This window comes from Myripristis murdjan, chromosome 19 (assembly GCF_902150065.1).
Source record: "Myripristis murdjan chromosome 19, fMyrMur1.1, whole genome shotgun sequence".
Classification (NCBI taxonomy): Eukaryota; Metazoa; Chordata; class Actinopteri; order Holocentriformes; family Holocentridae; genus Myripristis; species Myripristis murdjan.
In genome coordinates, this window is record NC_043998.1 from 17,956,079 (window position 1) to 17,977,310 (window position 21,232).

Below are 21,232 nucleotides of genomic sequence, written 5' to 3' on the forward strand. Positions count from 1 at the left end.
ATGACTGTCAGAAATTTCCTCAATGCCACAGCGGCTTCTACTTCAAGTCTAGAGCTGGCGACAGATGTTCTGCCTCTTAACATATGCTCTCTATTCTTTGTGCCTCCTGTGGCATCTGTAACATTGTAAACAACTCCCTGACAAAATGGTTAACCAAGGATAACAGATCCCTCAATTGACCCGGGAGACTTGTGAGAAAGAGCCAGACCTTGGAAAAGCTTTGGTTCAATAAACTGCTTTGTATGCTGTTCGTCATCCAATGCTGAATCCAGCGATGCACCTGCAGTCTGAGTGTCATGCTGGATTACTGCGATTGCTTGAACAAATACAAACTCCAAAGCGGCTACAACAAAACTTCAGGGCCTTTTTGGCAACAGAGGTCACTCATGGAAATTGCATGATTAAGAATAGTCTATAATTCCCGAACAAAGATTGTAAAATATGCATATATTCTGTAATGCTGGGTACATTCTGTCATTTGAGTTGTGATTGCTTCCAGCTGCACGTTAATACAGCACCTGCAGGGTAAGTATTACAAGTATGCATGATCAACATAGCTGATATTTCATACGGTATACTGACAAGGTAAACTGGTTTGTTTAGAAATCCTTAGATTTTTTTTGGTTTTTGTTTTTGTTTTCGCTTCCTCCTTCTGACAGATGGCTTGTGCTCACTTTTGTCCTGACACTGAGCAACTACGCAGCAAACACCTGGGCACAGTTATTGACAACAAACTGAGCTTCAGCAAGACCATGAGGCAGTTTGTGGAAAGGAGCTGTAGTGATTTCTTCAGAAGTTAATATCTTTTCATGTCTGCTGAAAGTCCTGTTTTGCAATTTTGTGACTGATTCCTTTTCAATTTTCTACTTAAGTGAGTAGTTTGGTAACTTGTCCATCACAAGCAAAACAAAGTGTCCATATTAATGTCCTTCTCACCCTGTGGGGTAAGTCTGAGTCCAGTTGAAGGAAAAATTACATTACATATGCAATCAAACTTTTAGGCTGCACAACAAAACCTATAATTGATTGACAGATGATTATTTGTTTCCTTAGTTGCCTACCTGATTATTTGAACAAATAATGCTATGCATCTATTCATGCTGTGGAAATGTGTTGTCTTTCGTAAAGTGTCTGTTTTCTCCACCTGGCTGCAAAAATAATTTCCCCTCAAAGATTATAAGGTTTGAACTGATGGGATGTGGAAAACGCTTGCAAGACAGCTTGTAATCCAAATGGAATAATTATTACCATCAAATTACCATAAAACGCAGGTGTATTGATGTTTCATCTCCAAAAGTATTCCAAAAAGCTCTAAACAGATATTTCAAATGAATGTTAGACACTGAGAGCTGATGATTAAATGGGAACATGTCAGATGTAAAAATCTAGGTGATATAAACAACCCTGTTCTGACTTTCAATCAAGTGACGGTGAAGGCTGGAATGAGACGACCAGTGAAAGGTCGGCGGTCGGACTTGTGTTTTCTGAGGACAGAACCGCATGCAGGAATGTGACACCTGCCCAGTTAATCTCAGTTCAACCGTTACTCGAAACCAGGAGACGTGAGGAGGGAGGTGCAGTTTACTCTGCCAACACAGGAGGGCAGAGCAACCAAAGCCTTGACTCTTGTGGAAGAATACTGGCAACAGCTGCCTGAGGTTCAAGGAAGACAAGAGAGGGAAAGCAGAAGAAGCCCCGGGACGGAGAAGAAAACACAAAGGATTTGGGTAAGATTGAAGTTTGTGTGTCCTACCTGTCGTGGGCTGGTGAGGGCAGGCGAGGAGGAAGAGGAGGCTGTGCTGCCGACGGCCTCGGAGGAGGGGCAGGCCGAGCCCTGGGACTCGTCACTGTGGTGCTGCTCTGGAGACAGGCTGTCACTGCTGCTGTCCTCCTCGAAGGCGTAAGAGTCCTCTTGCTTAGGGAACTTGCCATGGTTTACTGAAAGGAGCAGAGAGGGAGGTGGGAGGGACAGGATGACAGTCACCCTCTATGCATCACCTCAGAGATAGCAGCAGAGGAGGAAAAAAGAGGGCTGGAACAGATCATGCTTCAAATGTTTAACACAACAGAGGGAGAAAGGGGGCGGTGTTTGTGATCCGCAGCGTTGCCAAAGTGTGTTTGTGTGGGTCTGTTTGTGTACGTGCACTGCACACCATCGCAAGCTGCAGCCTATACAATGCATGTTCTCGCCTTCCAACTGCCTGCCTGTCACTTGCACCTAGTATGACACTCAGCCCAGAGGTGTTACGCTGTGCTGGTGAGAGAATAACACGGCCTCTTTACAACCAGCAAAGCCTCGATTGGCTGGGCTGATAGCGAATGCGGCTGTTATTGGCTGAGCTAAGAGTGGCTATCTAAAAGAGCTGAACCGAGGGTGAGTGAAGGGGCAGAGCCAGAGGAGGGAAGTGGTAAAGGCTGGTGTGTGTGTATGTCAGTGTGTGCAGAGGTCTAAGACTCTCTTTTAGTATCCAAACATGTGACCTGCCAGGAACAGACCCTGGTTTCAATCACACCACCAGTCCCGTTCAGTCTCGTTCTGTGTAACTCGCTGACCTCCAAGCACACACACTTGCACAAATATACACACACGTGCACAGGCACCAAGCTTAACACACGGCTTAGTGCTCAGCATTGTCCTCGATGCCATTTCCTCCCACCTGTTTGAGTTTAACTGCTTGATCACTGTGCCTCTCCACAGTCGGTCACCGAGAGGATACACACACACACACACACAAGCACAAGGCAGTGTATTTGTGAAGCTGTTAGTGGTGCCTTTTCTGTCCACTACACACTGCACAGTACACGCCGTTTCCACGAACGAGCCTTTGGGTCAATTTAATGTCACCGGGAGATTGAGGCGGTGAAATTACAGGAAATCTGCAAGACATGTATGCTTCCGTTTTTCAAGTGGTTGGTTTGGCAGGTCAAATAGTTTCCAAAATTAACATTCAGAGGTTGAACCCATCGCTGGGGTGTTGTGTAACGGGGCGCAGACCTTTAAGGTGAGGGGTTAATGCTGCAGGGGGATCCTCGGGTGACGGCTGAGCAACAGCCTGGTCCCATCACAAAGCTGTGTAGGTGGCTCACTGGAGCCATGCAAGTCTGACAGTTAAAGCAGAGACATGGGGGAGGTAGACACAAACACACACACACACACACACACACACACACACACACAAAAGGTACACCCACGCACACGAGGATGCACGCAGGCACACATGCATTCACGCACATACACATGTCGGCACACACACTTCTAAAGAATAAGGATCCAAATACAGCTGCTGTTCATCTCCATAAACCACAGTCCCCTCCTTCTACAGAGGTAGTGTAAACCAGCTGACTGCAGCATGGCGGCTCCTTTACGCAACATGTTTACTGGAGGCTCAAGGGGGCAAACATAAAACTAGCACGTACAAAAACATAGTAGAGTATAAAAAAACACAAGCCGGACCGCCAAGAATGATATACGGAGAATGACTAACATGTTAGGGATTAAAAGACAAACATCTCAAGGTCAGCATGGTGCAGCGGGGCGGCAAGGCCCTGACGTTTTCCCTAAATCAATGGAACGTCTAAGCATTCATGCTTTGGATATCCCTAAATCAAACACTGTCCGCAGGAGGATATTTCAAGAGGGTTCCCCAAACACTTGAGTCTGCAATGCCGTATACATTTCAAGGACCACTGTTGCCAAAGCACCTCTTCTCAAAAGCCTTTTGGATGCCGCAAATAACCAGCGCCATCTCAAGAGCCGGTGTGATTAACGCGTCGTTTTGTGATGTAAAAAAAATAATGCGCTCTGTGCATGAAAAGCGCGAGAAATTTGTTTTCCCACCCGGAGAGGTATTATGTTAAAGTGACGTGACAGAGGGGTGGATAAGGTCATTTGCCTGTGAGTGAAGTAGGGATAAAACAATATATTGAAATTCAATATATCACAATGCAAAAAAATATGATTACACAGGTCTGATAAATCAATTGGGATATTAGCAACATTTTATTCTGCAATAGTAAATGCAGATAAAATGTAACCAAATGAGTAGTAATGAGCAAATGAGACGATTTACTCATCGCTTTTTCATAAGCTTTGCACTTTATGATACCAACATTTTCAGGTTTTTACATTTTAGCAGGTCAATCCCATTGCTAGAAAGAGAAAAAATTTATCTATTACTCGGTATCCTGGTTGTATCAAATCATGAATCCTGTGTTGTATACGGAATTGTTTTGTGAAATAAGCGAGACAGAGAATAAAATCACATTATGGATATAGTTTATCGTATTTAACCATAACCAACGTTTAAGCTGCAATCTTAACCACAGTTACCATCCTTTAGCCAACCTCTTCATGTGACCAACAGGTGAAAATGGCTTGTCCTATCTCTGCTGTTGTCACATAATCCTTGTAAGGTGGGGGAACGTAATATTCACAATAATCACACTTTTCTGTTTCAGAGTTTGTGCTCATTTCAAAAAACAGTGTAGGGAAATAATAACAGAGAGGGCTGCAGTGCAGTAGTTCAAGTACATGCTCATTTAAGTCGATCACAGTCTCAAACTGCTTTGTAATGCTTAGTAAATGAATTGGATAGTTGGTTAATACATACACACAAAACCAGGAGGAGGATGTGCTGTCTTTTTTTTTTTTTCACTCGAAATGAACTCCAGTGTTACACCAAACCAAACCACTACACATTATGATCTGAAGTCACACAGGATGGGATGCAGGTGATTTGCAATGTGGCGTGCCGTCTCTCTGCTGATACCTGTCATGGTGGCCGCTCTGACGGCAGAGTCTAGGGGAATGATATTCTTTTGGACCAGCTCCAGGGGGCCTGGCCTGAGAGCCAGCTTCTCATTCAGGTCGTCGGCGAGTCGTGCTCGCTTTAGCCTCATCTGGGCCTCCAGAGAGGAGACGTCTGAGGCCGGGTCTACACAACACACAGCAGGACCACACCGTCAACAAAATGGACACACACACACACACACATGCACACACACACACACACTGCACACAGAAATGTGTGTACTGGACCTCTGCAGAGCTTTCAGTGTGGATGCTGTGCACATCCTATAAATTATATTTGTCCTGCATAATCTCATTTTTCCTCAGTTATTATATATTTCATTTGTTGATGTTTTATTTTCATATTGCATCCATGTATCATATTTGATTTTTATGTCATACACAGTTTTCATTCATTGTATTTTTGATGCAGATGTAATGCACATGGCATCATTTTTTTAAAGGGAAAAAAGGCACAAGCACAAGCTTTTCATGCCATTCCACACACTTAATTTTTAATGCAAAAGACAATAAATATGAAACCTGATCCATGCGTTCATGTTGTAATTTATATTATACATTTTCATACTTTGATTCTTATTTACATTCTATTTTGCTTTTTGCTGTATCCTATTGTGCATCTCTGGTGGTGCATCACTCACCAAATCTGTTTACCAAATACCATATGTTATGCAAAAGTGCTGCCTAGAATGTGCATACATGTAAGTAGACTTGCAATATTTAGTGGGTTTATACCTCAACAAACCAAATTCATACAAATGGAAATATCCAAAACCGAGCTGTTGCCTTCTCCTGTTTTTCAGCACTACGCACACTGCTGATGCTTCCTTTAGACTGTAGATTTATTGGTATTTGGTGTTAGATATTTGCCTTGCTCCTCTGCTGTGGAGCACTTCAAATATTTCATCTGTTCTGTTGCTCTACTCACAATACGGCTAGGCACTTTCAGTGCTAGAAAAATAAATGGAATGGCTCTAATTAACGGGAACGGTCTGCAGTGGGTGAGATTGTCTACCTTCCACAATCTCTCTCTGTTAATTCCAGTATAAATAATCAGGTCTAGACCTGACCCGACTTGGCCTATAGTATATCCACAGCTCTCCATAGACTGATTACCTAGCGGTGACGATAAGAGACCAGATCTAGTTTGATTATCTCACTGAAAGAAATCGCAACAGCACTTATTTGGTCAAATATAATTTTAGTCAGATATTTCAGAGGCCACATCTGGGGGATGAAATAAGACACAACGCCAAAATGAAATGAATGATACACAGCATTTCGTTGGCCACCTCAGGTAAGGTATTATTGTCTGATGAAAAATGAATTGAAATCGGAGACATGGCAGGTAATGATTCATGGGAAACATGAAAAAATAATTCCAACTTTAAAATTAAGTTAGATTAATCTCAGATATTAATTATTTTTTAATTCCCAATGCCGCAAAGTTTTGGCGAATGGAAGGAAGAGAGGTGGAGAAAGAAAAGAAGGAGGGAAGGATGGAAGAAAAGGAAGAGGGAATTAGAAATAAGGAAAATATGGAGATAAGGAAGGAACGTAGGAGTTAGAAATGAAAGAGGAAAGAGAGTCAGGCGTGAAACAGGATGAGGAGGGACAGTAAGGAAAAACAGATCAAAAAGGTATAAATTAAGGAAGACACGAGGAGGGGAAGGCAGAATGTTAAGGGCGAAGGTAGAAACGGAGCAAAGTAGAGAGGTAAGGATGAAGGGAGGGAATAAAGCAATGAAGTAAGGAATTAAAGAGGGATGGAAGGGTAAATTAAGAAAGGCAGGCCAGATGATTCAATATGCCAGCATGGATGGCCTGCCCTTCCTCAGGGGGGATGTGTGGAGGCATCAGCTGCCATGGCTGCCTGCCGGGCCTCTCCTCGCTAGCGGCCAGTCACATGACAAGCCATCTCCATGCACCAGCAGGGTGACATCAGCATCTGTTTATAATTCAGCTGTCCCGGCCCGTCACCGAGTCGGCCCCGGTGTCTTAAACCCTCTCGCCACACTGACTTGCCACGCGGCCTGATTTAAGAGCTGATTTGACATCACGGGGGGACACAGAGCAGTAAGTGTGTTTAAAGTGGGACGGCCTCACATCGAGTGAGACCGACTCGCCGCAGACGTCCCGGAGAACGGGCATAAATGTAACACGATACGGTGAGCCTGAGGCCGGCTTACACAGATTTAAACATTCTGCGGCGAGACTAAAACATACGACGCACTTTAAACCTGTTGCAATACATATACCTGCTGAGCATATCTGTCAAATGTAAACATTACACTAAGAGGTAAGGCGTACGGTGCATTAAGGCAAGAATGATTTCCCTTTGTGCTTCCATCCGCAGAGGCTTAAAGAGCACCGCTGCCTTGGAAATGAAACCGGAGGTTGCTGGAAAGCACAATGTGGTTATGCAGATCTATGCATAGGTATACCTGCAGCTAGGAGTCTATTTTCATTTGGAGGAAATATTGGATTGTGTGTGTGTGTGTGTGTATAGTGGAACCTGTGGTGAGCAGTCAGACAGTGCGCTCCTCTGCAGGCCACACGCCAGCCAGCCCCGAGAGGCTGGGGTGGATTCTTGGATAGCCTAATAAACACCAGATGTTCCCTGGGTAATATATACACAGACCCTGTGCCGTGTCCATCTCCCCAGCAGGAATAACACAGCCAGCATCTGAAGTATCATGTCTGCAGGAGGATGGAGGAGGCCTCACAACTCTCTGTTGCCCAAGAAATGTTTTATTCTTTGGGGCCGAAGTAAAGAAAGACCAAGAGGGACGGATGAAGCTGATGATTTGGAGGTAGCACTGGGCGATAAGCCACCTAGTTCTCTATATTGTGTATGTGTGTGTGTGTGTGTTTGTGTGCGCATGCCTGTGCACCGACAAATAGCACAAACAGAAATCTTTACACAACCCTCTTCCATCTGTGCCGCCGACGGCCCGCGCACTCAAGAGATAAACGACCAATCGAAAAATCTTTTTAAAAAGTGCTTGGAGCCCGCTGGCCAATTGCATTTCTCCTTGCTGCCTTATCTCTGACAGACTCCTAGAAACTGATAGGGCCTTGCCGGGCCTCTGGATTCCGTTCCCCCGCACACTTACCAGCGTTTATCTGGAGGCTGGAGCCTCTGTGAAATGGCAATCGGTGCCAGAGATATCATTTGACAAATCCCTGGCCTGCAGTCCCCGGTTCCCGGTCCCCTCCTATCCCTGCAGGCAAGCAATAAAAAAAAACCTCCAGAGCTCCCGGCATCTAACCTACAGCAATGCTACGCACAGGCCTCTCTCACTGCTCACCATGTTTGCCAAGATGACACATCGTTGCCTCCAAAAAAAACCCCAAAAACTTGATAAGATCTTAGTTTACAGGTGGCTATCTGCTGCTGTAAATGTCTTCTGCTGCAGGAAAACAGATACTAAACAATCTGAGTGTTTGTTTTCTTTTCTCCCTTGGTGAATATTTGAGATGCAGATTTCCTGAGGTGCTGTGCATGCCAAAGACGCCACATAAGACCTGAAAATACTTGACAAGATGACATGAGAGGCAGTGAAACCTGAGTCGTGTTGCGAACGTGACCTGAAGAGCACGGGCGCCCATCAATCCCAGTTGCAGTTTATGCATAGTATTCTCGGGCCTAAATGTTCTCGTCCCTATCTTGAAACACAAAGCCTCTGCAAACTTGTAAATCGGGGCTCGAGTGCCACGCTGCGAGCGCAGAGTGTTTGGGCGTGCCTCTGTTTTGATGCGCTGTGCTGAGCTGTAAACAGGTAGCAGCCTATGTAAATCTGGCCCGCCGTCTGAGGAGTCGCTGCGTGTGCTGAGAGCGAGAGCCTTTCCAGCACGAGAGCATTCCTCGGCGGTCACTCGCCGAGCTGCCTGCCTGCAGTATCTGCCTTTCTTTCTTTCTTTCTCTCTCTCTCCCTGCTGTGTGCATGTATCCACCTGCTGAATATCTACAGCTTCCCCTCTGTATCTGTCTGTGGTGCCTGTTTTCAAGCTTTAATCGAGTGCCTGGGTCTTTCTCTCACAGAACAAAGACGATTTATAGGTTGGCCTCTGCTCTAACATGGCGTGATGGGGGCAGAGGTGATTACAGGGACTCTGGTTACACTGTTTATGGTGAGGTAAGTGGCTGGCTGAGGCGAGGCCACGCAGTGTGTTCTGCAGGCCAATGTCAAACGGCACACACGAGCTAGGCTTGGGGGATAAGCAGTCATGTGCCGCGGAGGCCTTGCAGATTCTCATTCCAACCAAACATTCTACAACTCCCTCTTCCTCTTTTCTCTCTCGGGCGGCTGGCATCTAATTTGGAGCCATGAATTGGCTTTCGTCAGCCTGTCCATTCCTTTGTTCATCCAAGTGGAGTGCAATATCTCGGTGCCAGTGACTGGATTTGGACGAAACTTTGAGATAAGATTCAGCTCACCACAAAATGATGCTGATTGACTGGCGCTACAATTACAGGTCAAATGTAAAAAAAAAAAAAAAGTCTGCCTAACACTCTTCAATGCAATTTGAATCGATTAATGTACCCATCTTGCTGTTCCAATTTGCTTCCAGAACAATAAACTGTAACTTTCTTGAAAAAAAAAAAAGTTTTCTCCCCAAAGGCTGTTTCATTCATTTGCAGCACAATCAACCAACATGGGGCAACACAAATGCCAAGACGATGCAAATCACCCTATAAAGTGCATTTGCATTGCTGAATAACAGCGTAATTGCATCTTTGACATTTTTCCGCATATTTCCTCACTGATTGACCCAAATGGTGACTTTGGTGTTCATTTCCCGCTGCCGTCTGTCACCTCTCTGCCTTTTCTATCACACGGCTGTCTAGAAGCAGGTGTGCGTGCATTCGTGTGCATGTGAGTGGGAAGTGTGTTGTGTGTGTGCACGTTCGGAAGGTGTTACTCACGAGGCATGATGCCCTGGTCTGCCAGTTGCTCTCGTGTCCTCCTCTGCTGAAGTCTTAACTGTAGGACTGAAGTGGGAGGAGTAGGGCAAGACAGAGAGAGAGAGAGAGATGCGGACGGAAAAAAAGGGGAAAGAGAAAGAGGGGAGGATGGGAAAGACAGGTCAGGGAAAGAGAAGAGGCAGGGAGAGACTGAGAATTCAAACCCACTTCAAATTAAGTAGCACATCTGCTGATTGTGTTTCATCATTTTGACTTTGATTTCTGCTTCAATTTAGTTGGAGAGCAGACGTGGTTATCAATCCACGCTGCAACGAAACCAACTCGACAACTCATTCAATGCAGCTCGGATACACACATTACACATGCACGCGCAAATGTACACACCCGTATGCACACACACACACATGGAAAACACAGAAAAAGACCAAAGCTGCTTTTTTGCTCACAAATATTTCTGTGAGCAGGATGTAGGGGAATGATAAACACAGCTCCTGGCTTTTAAACAGATCTGCTCGACAGTGTGTGGTCCACCGTGTGTGTAGACGTGTGCACGTTTGTGTGTGTGTGTGAGTGTGTGTCTGCGTGGTCTAGGTGGGAGTGAGGGGTCATAAACATAAAGCCTCCCCCATGTCTGTGGCTCTCTTTTTTCTGTTTCTGTGTGTGTGTTTGCCTCCCCGCTGTTATCTGAAGGTCTCTCGATGAGACCCTGAATCTGACACACAAATGGGAAGCGTTCCTCCTCTCCGCGTGTCCTAATTGTGCTTGTCTTCTGCTGTTAATGATCTCTCTCAGGTGGTTTGTGTTCATGCTGCGAGACATAAAAACCGGAGTCTGCGATGGAGCTAAGAACAACAACTTCTCCACGAGTTGGACCACACTTGATCGTGCCATTAATTTCCTCCAACCCAAACCTATTATCCCATTTCAGCTTTGATGTAACGACTCCTGCGTTCTTTAACAGGTTGACCAAATGTCAGCGGAGTCGGCTGCCACATTAGAGCGCACAGAAAGGTCTCTCCTGGGAGAGCACCTCCATTATGTAACACCAGGCCCTTCCCGTCATCTGACATCTGCTTTAGTTTACAGTGCAGGGGCCGTGACCTGCTGGTCGCAACATCACAGAGAGCGAGCGTAGGCATTAGTCAGTGACTGAAAGCTGCACACAACATGTCACTGATACGGCCTCAATCAAAGGAAAAGTATTTTTTGTGAAAATACAGCACCTCACCCACACAGATTCAGGCACGCTTGCACACACGCTCTTTCTCCTGATCTGTTTCGGGTGACAAACTTGAATTAGAAACAGACAAAGCGTAAGTATTTGCTAATTCTACAGAGCCATTAACTTGGATCCTTGCTGGACTGTATTATGTTTATTGAACGGGTGATCAATTATTCTGTCTGCAAAAGCACAGCAGCTGCCATGTAATCTAGGCTTTCTCCTCAAAAAGCTTTGTTAAAAGCGGAGGCTTGTCTCTCCTGATTGCAAAGTATACACGTTATAGAGCGAGGGCCCGAGCCAAGCGGCATAATCACAGATCCTTGAACCATATGATGCTCCGGCTCTCTGTTGACTTTGAAAGCGGAGAGACTCATTTCCAACTGTTTGGGTTTCTGAACAACAAAGAGCGCTGCATATGAACTGATTCACATAATATCAAATTTATAGCGGAAACACACGGTACAGTGAATGTACGGTTTTAACACCGTGATGGTTTTCACTCAGGTTGGTGATAAAGTGATTTACTGTCCCATCCTGTCTATCTTTAGTCACACATACAGTCAGCCTGTGACAAAGCAGCTAATAACAACACCTCGCCAGCTTTTACACTAAAACCCTAACTACTGCGCTAAAAGCGAGTAATTGCATTTATTACATCAATCCTCCTGAACTTTCCCTCAACACAAGCAAGAATGTAGTCAGGAGAGATGAATGTGCACGAGTGTGTATAGCTTCTAATAAACAGGTATTCCTCAGTGACGTATGAGGTTTATTTTAGTCTAATACCTCTGCATAAAGTGAAAATCCACCTTAAAACAGAGCTCACATATTTTATTTCTATGGTCTTGGACAGTTCGGGGTGGATTTGTGAACACGAGCCAGAGCCAGACACGGGAGAGCCAACACTCCAAATGTGTTGCCATTAAGATACAGTTTTTTGGAGCTGCTCCATTGACAGTGAATGATATTCGACACTGTACTAGTGCGGGCGATTTCCTGGCGACGTGGGGCTCAATTTGGCTTCCAGAACTACAATGAAAAGAGTAAATTAGTAAGCAGATACACTAAAAAGCGCTTAAGCGAGAGCATCGTTCGTCGTCCGTGGAGCACCTTGGGGTTTGGTCTCGTGAGAAACATTTGTGACTTGTGTGCTGTGGCATATTTTGTTTGAAAAATGCAATCCACACAACAAACACAGCAATGTAGACCCAAAAAACATGTTTTTACACTGACCAAAAAACTGATCTTGGACGAAGTAACACTCCAAACTAGCTCGCTCGCCACCTTCTGAGGATCCAAGGTGAATCTTTAGCTTCAGTAAATCCTGGATTGGGTGGAGTAGCCGATACAAAAAAAGGCCTTTTGCGAGGAGAACACCAGCGTGTGGCACTGATTTAGCATTTAACATGTGGCTGACACCTCGCGGTATTGGTTTAACTTGTATTTGACGCCTCTGTCGTGCAATTACGTAATGGCATTCGGCTTCAGAGCACAGGCCACAGCCCTTTGAGCTGTTAATCAAATCTGCATGAGAACCAGTCGGTAACACACACACACACACACACACACACACACACATACACCAGGGGCTGTTCCACAGGGAGCACTTAAGTGAGATCTTTATCATCCCTTGTAGCTAAAACCATGCCGCAGGAGTTCCCATAGCTTTGATAGTATAGCTCAAGCATGGCGCGAGGAACAACAACAGAGACTTTTGTATGTTCGTGGGCCGAGCCGAGCGTAACTCAAGCCGCTGCAGCTTAAAGAAAACGGTAAATCTCCGACAACCAGATCGGCTGAGACTCCCCCTGTCATCGGCGGTTATCACAGAGAGATTTAGAGGCGGCTTTACTTCGCTTACGCACGATATTTCACTCATGCGCCTATAAATACGCTCGGCCCATCATGTCGGCTGTAACTTGCATCGCCCGGTATTAATCCCGCCGACTGCAACATCAAGCAGCCGTGCAGCGAGATGACCTTTTCGCCATTGAAGACGCTATCTCCACATCTGCGCCGTATTACCCGGCTCCGGCGCACGGGTCACGGCAACACGGGCGAACCTGAGCCGCCCCCCCCACCTCCTCCCGTGCACGTCAACCGAAGCCTCCCACCGCTTTTTTTTTTTTCTACGCGGCTCCTCTCTGCCTCCCCAGAGCACCCGGGGTCATTTCCCACCCGGCCGCTGTGCTCTAAACAGCGCGCACAAAGGAAAAGCATCATTTACCCGCCCATTTCTGGAAAGCAATTACCGCTCGCGGTGGAGATTGCGAGAGAGGAATTGAAGCCGTTTCATCTGACTGTGTGTGAGAGACGGCTGCTTTTTGGAGTTTGTTATGGGGGTATCGGGCTTCCAAGGGAAGGGTACGGGCTCCAATCGCCGCCACCAGTTACATTTTCCTCAGGGAGGTGGCAGTGTTGGTCAGACTATATACACACACAGAGCAGCACACAGGCACTGGCTCCCAGAACATGGCCAACAAAGTTAACAATGTTAGAGATTGTGAAGGGGGAGAAAGAGAGTGTGTGTGTGTGAGAGAGAGAAAGAGAGAGAGAGAAAGAGAGTGGGATGGAATTAAAGATGGATGAGAGAGAGAGAGAGTGTGTGAGGAAAAGAGAAAGAGGGAAAGAAAGTGTGTGTGTGTGTGTGTGTGAGAGAGAGGGAGAGAGAGAGAGAGAGAGAGAGAGATACACAAAGTCCCAACAGCTGCTGTGTGTTAAGAGGAGTTTAAATCAGTGCTGTAGTCCATTCCGTTCCTCCCTCTTTGATATGCACAGGTAGACACACACTTACACACACACACACACACCATCAGCCTCGATCTCAGCCGTGTTATGATAACCCGTGACCCTGTTCCACTGTCTAATCTCTCGTTATCAGCTGGTACAGAGCCCCAAAGTGAGACGCTCTTCCAGCGGCGGCGGCTGCTGCAAAACAAGTGCACCAACCTGCCCGAGACATCGCCCTCACATGTTCTGCCTTTACGAGCGCACAGGCTCACATCAAAGAACACACACACACACACACACACACACCCAGCCATGAATCCATCACGCGGTGACAGGGCACGTCATTATTGCTCGGCGCACGGGGGATTTTTGCCTTGCGCCCGCCTCCCTCTGGTATTCCTCGCACCATCACATGCCCCGTAGTAAATTACACACACCTGTCACTCGGTGGGGTGTTGCTGAGGCGCGCATTGTGAGCGTCAACACAAATCACAGCTGAAGACACATGAATGACATAATGCACACGAGGATGATGATCTCAGGGGGGGGGGTGGAAGAGAAAAAGTGATGCTCTATAAATGCCAAGCACTGACAGACAAACGGCTGCCATGGCATGCCACTTAAGCCTGTCTCAGTGGAACATGGCATGTACTGAATGCACTTAAAAAAAAAAAAAAAAAAAAAACGCCCTTACATGCAATGACAAGTGAATGCAGCATCATTTGACTTACCTGATCTAAACTTGCTTCGTATGAGTATGGAGTGCTCAGAGCCCAGAAGAGTCATGCTGCTTACTGTACGGTTCCAGTGTTCAAACGGGGCAAAGTAAAGTCACGCACGCTCGCGTTTCGACGCCCCCCGGCCGCCTCTCTGGACCCCGGACTGAGATAAGATCGAGCCGGCCCAGCCTGCCTCATCAACAGCGCGAGAAAAAGTGGCAAAAACTAGTGTGAAAAAAACAAAAAAAGAAAAAAAAGAAAAAAGAAACAACACAGTGAGTTTCTTGCGTCTCTGTGGGCCGGTGTGTGCACGAGCAACAGGCTCCCTGTCTCTCCGTCTGCTGCTGTTCTCTTCCTGCCTGCTCTTCTTCTCTGCTCTGTCCCCCGGGGGCTGCTGTGGGAGTGTATGAGCTGGTGGGCCAGCGAGGCTTTGGTCCCATCTAGCTGAGAGCTCTGAGCAGGGCCAGGGACAGCAGAGAGAGATATGCCCTGCTCTGGGAGGGGCCAACTACCCAGGGTTTCCTCTGGCTCCACCCCCGCCTTCCCGGAGCTGGAGGCTGGACGGGGCTCGGCTGATGACTCCTTCCTCCCCTGCCCTGCCACCAGTGTAAATATATCTGCCTATCTGTCCGCTGACTGTCATTAGAAAGATACATAGATAGGGAGAGCGCAGTGAAGATACAGGGATAGAGGGAGAGATAGTGGAGCACCAGTGCAGCCAGGGGGCAGACAGAAGGCAAGGCAGGGATGTTAAGTCAAACGTTGATGTTGTAAAGTTATACAGCAATTAAAGGCAACAAATAGAAGTTTCAAATAAGTTGATTTGTGGAAAAAGCCAATGCCAGAGCAAGAAAACATACAGTAGTTTACATAAGTTGGGGAAAAAATTCAATATCCTCCAAATTTACAGCTAAGGATGTTGTTCACCAGTCCTTATGTTAACTTTTTGTTTGTTTGTTTGTTTGTTGTATTTTTTGGCATTTCTGCCTTATGTGATGGTGATGGTGATAGTAGAGAGAGACAGGAAAGGCAGGAGAGAGAGAGGGGATTACATGCAGCAGAGGGACTGGGCCAGATTCAAACCCAGGCTGCATGGTACACCAGGTGAGCTACTGGGGCACCCCCATACCGTTATGATGTAAAAATGGATAGTAAAAAAAAATGGATAGTAACTACAGTTATGTTGGTGCGACTGATTGAGGATAGGGAATTAAAAAAAGCTTAAAGGAATGCTTTTCTGAAAATGGTTGTTTGCCATTTGCCGTACCAACGATTTCACAGCATCAAATTAAAATCTTATGATGTTCTGCTTGTGCGGCCAACAAGAGTCGTCAACATTCATAAACCACCGAACTGATCATTTCAAGTCATCAGAAAGCAAAAGTGCTGCTGCTTTTAGGAAACTAACGTGGACGACTTTATTACGGTGATGGAATACTGGTGTGAAGAAAGTTTGAAAGTCTGTAAAAGTTGATTTTCATATCGTAGTGGAATGAATGGAAACTAGGACAAAAAGGCTGAAAATACGACCGCTTGTAGAGATTACACTAAACATGCAGAATCAACCTGCATGGCCCTGAAAGACAGCTCCGTTCAGCCACAGCCAGCACAGGAGAGGTGATCAGTTAAGCCCAGTCAGTCACCCAGGCAGCGGGGAGCCTTATCTTATCAGCGGCAGATTCTCCGGCCTGTGCTCCACGTGGCATCCCTTCCTCCGGCTCCCGCATACCAGCCAGACATTTGTCACGGCTGAAGCGAGCCGCCTGATCTCCTCCGAGGGCGGCGTTGGCCAACTGCAGCTCCTCTCTCTTAAACGTCCGTCAACGCAAACGGTCAGCTGGACGCGTCGAGGCAGTTGTTTTCTCCTCGGCTTGGTTTTTGATCCAAGTTTATTCACAAGAGAATGACAAAAAAAATACAGTGCATAAAACAACAAGCGGCGGCCTTGCATCTTAAATCGGATACAATAAGAACATCGTGGTTGAATCATCGATGTACCCTGAGGTGTGTTTTGGGCTGCGGGTACAGCAGGTGTCGAAGTCGGTGGTGGCCGCTGCCCCACTAAAACCAGATTAGAGGCTTTCACCGGCTACAGCTGGGAATGCGAGGAGCCTGAGCGATGAAATACGGTACGTGTCCCTGGACCAATTTGGCTTCCTGTCCTCTAACATTTCAGCTTTGTCTTATCTGTCCCAAACCCGTTTAACCCCCTGTCCTGCAACTACCTACGTCTTCTGGCCCGTCACCTTCCTGTCACAAAACCGACAGCCTCGGGTCCAAAAGGTAGGCTACAATTCCCTGGAAATTTCCCCCAACAATAGACGGAATTAAAACAGACTTCTCTAGTCACTGGCTGGCTTCATTTTGGTATTCTGGAAACCTGCGGCGACAAAGCGCTAATCAGTCATTGAAGGCTTTGCCCGGTAACAGCTCACTGCTCCTGCCTCGCCGCTATCCATTTTAATCTCCTCAGACCATAAACACTGCTTGGCTTTAGTTGCCGAGGAGCCTACACACACCAGTGAGATGCACACACCAAAACATACAATAATTTAACGTAATAAACCGCAGTCGGTATCTTTTTTTTTTTTTTTTTTTGCCGCTAGCCTCTGTGTTGACGTGTGCTGGAGCGGACTCCAAAACCCATACAATGCTGAAGTCAAATATTTACACAGGAACTTCTCGGACCGCAAATCTATCGCCGGCGTTCTCGGGGTACATTTGTCTTGCAAACGTGCCTGAATGCGCACATGCACACACACACACACACATGTGCAAAAACACACAAAAAACAGTCCCTGGCGTCTTAATTAGCAGGTGAAAGTGCTTAAAGGGAAGGTCTGTCAGAGGATTTGACAGTGTACACACAGCATCTCCGAGAGATTCCTGGGGAGGTCACCCAGTCCTGGCTTAATCCTCCCCTTTAATTGGGCCCCATGTCAACGGACGTGACAAGTCTCATCTGAACTGTCTGGAGCCTTACATGCATGTGTGTATGTGTGTGTGTGTGTGTGATAGAAATAGAGAGAGACATGCAAAAAGAGAGGCAGAGACAGCAAGAAGGGAATCGTATACCAAAGAGACAGATTGGAGTGTATGGTTTGTGTATTATACCGTATGTGAGACTGTTCTTTCTATAAGGTGGAGTCCGTTATGTCTAAATAGTGATTTGTAGCCGAGTGTCATGACCCCGTTGTGCGATTCATTTGTCAAAACACTGCAACTCTTACATAATAAGTCACAGGCGCTGCATAGCAGGCCATGCTAAAGACATTCCATACCGCGCACTCGGAGCGCAACACGTGTTTATTGGCCGTCTGCACAGACATCTCGATCAAAAAATGACTACTGTTAGTGTTTACGTGATTTCTTGTGTTTTAGACACCGCAGATGTGAGGAGCACAAAAAAAAAAAAAAAAAAAAAAAAATCAGGAGTTTTACATGAAATCGCTTCTCGATTCCGACAACAGCGTCGGAATGTGTTTCTCCAAATAATGAATCATGAGAATGTGGATGCCGTAGCCGCTGATAGGAAGTGTCACGTGTTGCGCGGGTTTGAAATATTTCCACTCGTGAGGCATCCGCGGAATCCAGCTGTCCCTCGGCCATTTGCTTGAGAGAGTGTCATATGAGGAGGTTTACAGGAGGACACATGAACTGTACATCACGGAAACTATCCTGAGGAGCACGGACTCATACCTACCCTACATCCGACTGCTGTAGATGTTTTGTGTGTGTATCTTATGCGACAAGTCAACCCTAAAATATCGTCGCAATATGCACGCCGAGTCATTCATGCAAAGATATTGTGATATTTGATTTTGTCGGTGACAGGCAGTCCTTCCAAAGGGCAAACCAAGCATTGTCTGAAGGAACGCAGAGAGGAGGAGGAGGAGGAGAGAGAATAAGGACAGCAGAGGTACTTGCAGGGTTGGAGAGCGGGTAGGGAGATGTGTGTGTGTGTGTGTGTGTGTGTGTGTGTTTGTGCAGTGGAAGAAGAGGAGGAGGAGGACGGGAGATAGAAGGAGGGTTGATGGAGAGTGAGTAACAGAGTTTGCTTGACGACAGGAGATGAGTTTGTCAGGTCAGGAGTGCACAGGATATGGGCGGGGGGGTCTAGGAGGGCACTAGTGTGTGTGCGTGTGCATGTGTGTGTGTGTGTGTGTGTGTCAGTGTTTGTCGAGGGGCAGACGCAGCAGCAGCCTCCATGGCCCCAGAGGCAGCAGCTGCGTCGTATCAGTCTGAGTGCCGTGGTGCTTCTCGGCCTCAGATAGCAGCGCTTTAATGTCCTCTGCTCGGCACACTGAGAGCCACACCGGCCAGGTAAACACTGCTGCCCACAGGCATGGTCAAAACAGGGATTTCATTATTGAGCATTCATCCTGACTTCCATCTTCATCATCCATCGAGATGTGAGAGTTCTCCATGGTCACTGACTGTAATGAAAGTGAGTTTTGGGGGCTGCGATTCATTCCAGCAGGACTGAGTAACGCTAATGATGCCACTTGTTGCCAGCAAATGTTTTCCTAGCGAACACTGCTGTCGAGCTCGCGTGCTAAAAACGTACATTTTGGAGGCTGGTAGTCGCTGACGTGAAGCGGCAAAGTCCATGACCGACACCATCGCCCGCTAAAGCTCCGTATTCGAGGGAAATCTTTGCCCTCCGCTCTTCTTGTCCTCTGATATCAGCGTGCTGAGCTAATAAGCGAACAGTCAGTAGCTGGGTTTCCGTCCAAATATATCGAAATTTTTGAGCGAATTTTGTCAAAATGCGCAAAAGAAAATTCGAATTTATGCCTGATTCCATTAGTTTTGTTTTGCGATTATTGAGAGGAGAGTGCGCCGTGAGATGACGCCATAAGATAGCATCTGTGTGTCGACCGAACAACAACAAACACTCAGCTGACACTCAACCGCTGATCATGGACAGATTCCTGCTGAACTTGAATGAATGAATGAAGAATTTTTATTTTCAAACAAGTATACAACAAAAAAAATATATAATATATATATATATATATATGTGTGTGTACGTTTTCCATATATAAATACAAAAAATAAAAAAAGGACAACAAAAAGAGAAACTTGTCGGCTCTTGGGAGAAGTCTGGTTACTATTTTGGCAGCGCTAACTTTGTACCGAACCATCCTAAATAAGGAATAAGAGACTAATAATAATAATAACAATAACTAATAATAAGACTGTAGGAATAAAACCTGAGCTCGTGTTCTGATTGGATCACTCCACTCGTACATGCGAGAGTAACTTTTAATCCCCAGAAAAAAGGCGACAACAGATCTCTGCATAGAAAAGATTCTTACAGTTTCATGACAAGGTCTACTTCTAACATTTTAATAAAAAACTGCACATTTTCATGTACCATCCCTTTAAATTGTTAGTTCATTGCAGGGGAAGTCACCGGGCTGTGGCGAGAGGCCGCGTCGCCGTGGGACTTTCGACTTGCCTGAAACAGTCGAAGTTTCCTGCTTCCTTGATGTATTTTGCATAGACGTTAAAGTGAATTTGAGGCTATGTTTTGTTTAAGTGTCATTTTTCATTTAAAAATTTAGGAAGTCGACCAGGGCGATATGAGGCGGGATGATGGAAGCTGGATTAGTCAACAGAGACAGATTTGAGCGTGATTCAGTCTTTTATCAGGGCCCAATCAGCCTTATCATGGAAACTTAAGGGGTTTCTCACGACACACAAGCCGGCCAGCTGAAAACAAAGAGGGGGAAGAGAAGGGGAGGGGGGAGGCCGTGGAAGGCAAGTATAATGACTGAAATGAAATGTAAAGAGTGAAACAGGCGGGAGAGAGAAGGCAGCGAGGATGTGCTGTTGTAAGAGTAAGCGTGCGGGAGAATTTGAGCCAGGAATACGCAGAGAGAGAGAGGAAAAGAAGAGGTGAAGGAGGGTGGGAAAGACAGAATGAGACATGGATGGAGCCAGACGTGGAGTCAGGTTCAACGTTTCCCCTCTGCCTCTGAGCTGTGGTTTCTAATGAAGAAGTTCCAGGGGAGCGAAACCCAAACCAGAAGTGACAGAGAGACGAGCCGAAGCCAGCGGCCTCTCCTCCTGTCTCCTCTTACGTCGCTCCTTCGCTCTCCCTGTCCATCTTTTATCTGCTGTGCGGCTAGACACCGAGTTTCTCACTGCTCTCCTCTTTCTGCAGCTCGGTCACCTTTGCTCTGCTCTCCCTGCTCAGCCTCCGCGGCCCCGTGGATCCAGAGCGGAGCACGTCTGCCGCCAGGGCTGTAAATGTCAACGTGTTTGAGAGGCGACGACGCTCTTGGTGCCTGGCTGCAACCAATCTGAGTGGAATCCCAAAACACAACAAGGGTGCAAAAGAAAACGAGAGAGAGAGAGACAGAGAGAGAGAGAGAGAGAGAGAGAGGCAGATTATCTCTGCATCATATAAAAAAGCAAAGACACAGAGGGAGATATTGTTTTGTGTCTTTTGTGGTTGTTTAGATTTCGGCAATTGACTTTGCCTCCGCTCTTGTCTGCAGGCGCTGGCCGGCCGCCACAGGAGGGTGAGCAGGAGCGGGGTGGGGGTGGAGGGGGGGTTGGGGGACATGCCTGTGAGGCTTCAGCATGAAGCAGCCAAAAGAAGGGCCTGCACATCACCACAGCTTAACTCTAACTCCTGGCTATTACCAAGGGCTATGGGCTGGCTTTATGTGGTATTCCCAAAACTTCACTATCAGAAATTTAATAACTCAAAGTCCACTTTGTTGTTGTTAATGTGTGTGTCCGTGACTAACAGGGCTAGATGAAAGGCACATCAAGAGGAACAGTCACCGATGCCAAACAAATGTCTT

At 46.5% G+C, this 21,232-nt stretch overlaps 1 protein-coding gene across 8 annotated transcripts in view; it reads right to left on the minus strand.

Moving 5' to 3' along the window:
• The window catches only part of myocd (myocardin), a 96,192-nt gene that overhangs the window by 7,730 nt on the left and 67,230 nt on the right, over nt 1-21,232 (minus strand). For 5 of the 8 annotated variants that reach the window (XM_030077194.1, XM_030077199.1, XM_030077196.1 and 2 more), the window contains exons 4-6: nt 9,741-9,806; nt 4,770-4,934; nt 1,754-1,938 (exon numbers count right to left, since the gene is read on the minus strand). In XM_030077194.1, the coding sequence (XP_029933054.1) occupies nt 1,754-1,938; nt 4,770-4,934; nt 9,741-9,806 (416 nt within the window). Of the gene's footprint in view, nt 1-1,753; nt 1,939-4,769; nt 4,935-9,740; nt 9,807-14,423; nt 14,640-21,232 lie in introns of those variants that run through there. The other 3 variants (XM_030077198.1, XM_030077201.1, XM_030077200.1) reach the window with 3 other exon arrangements.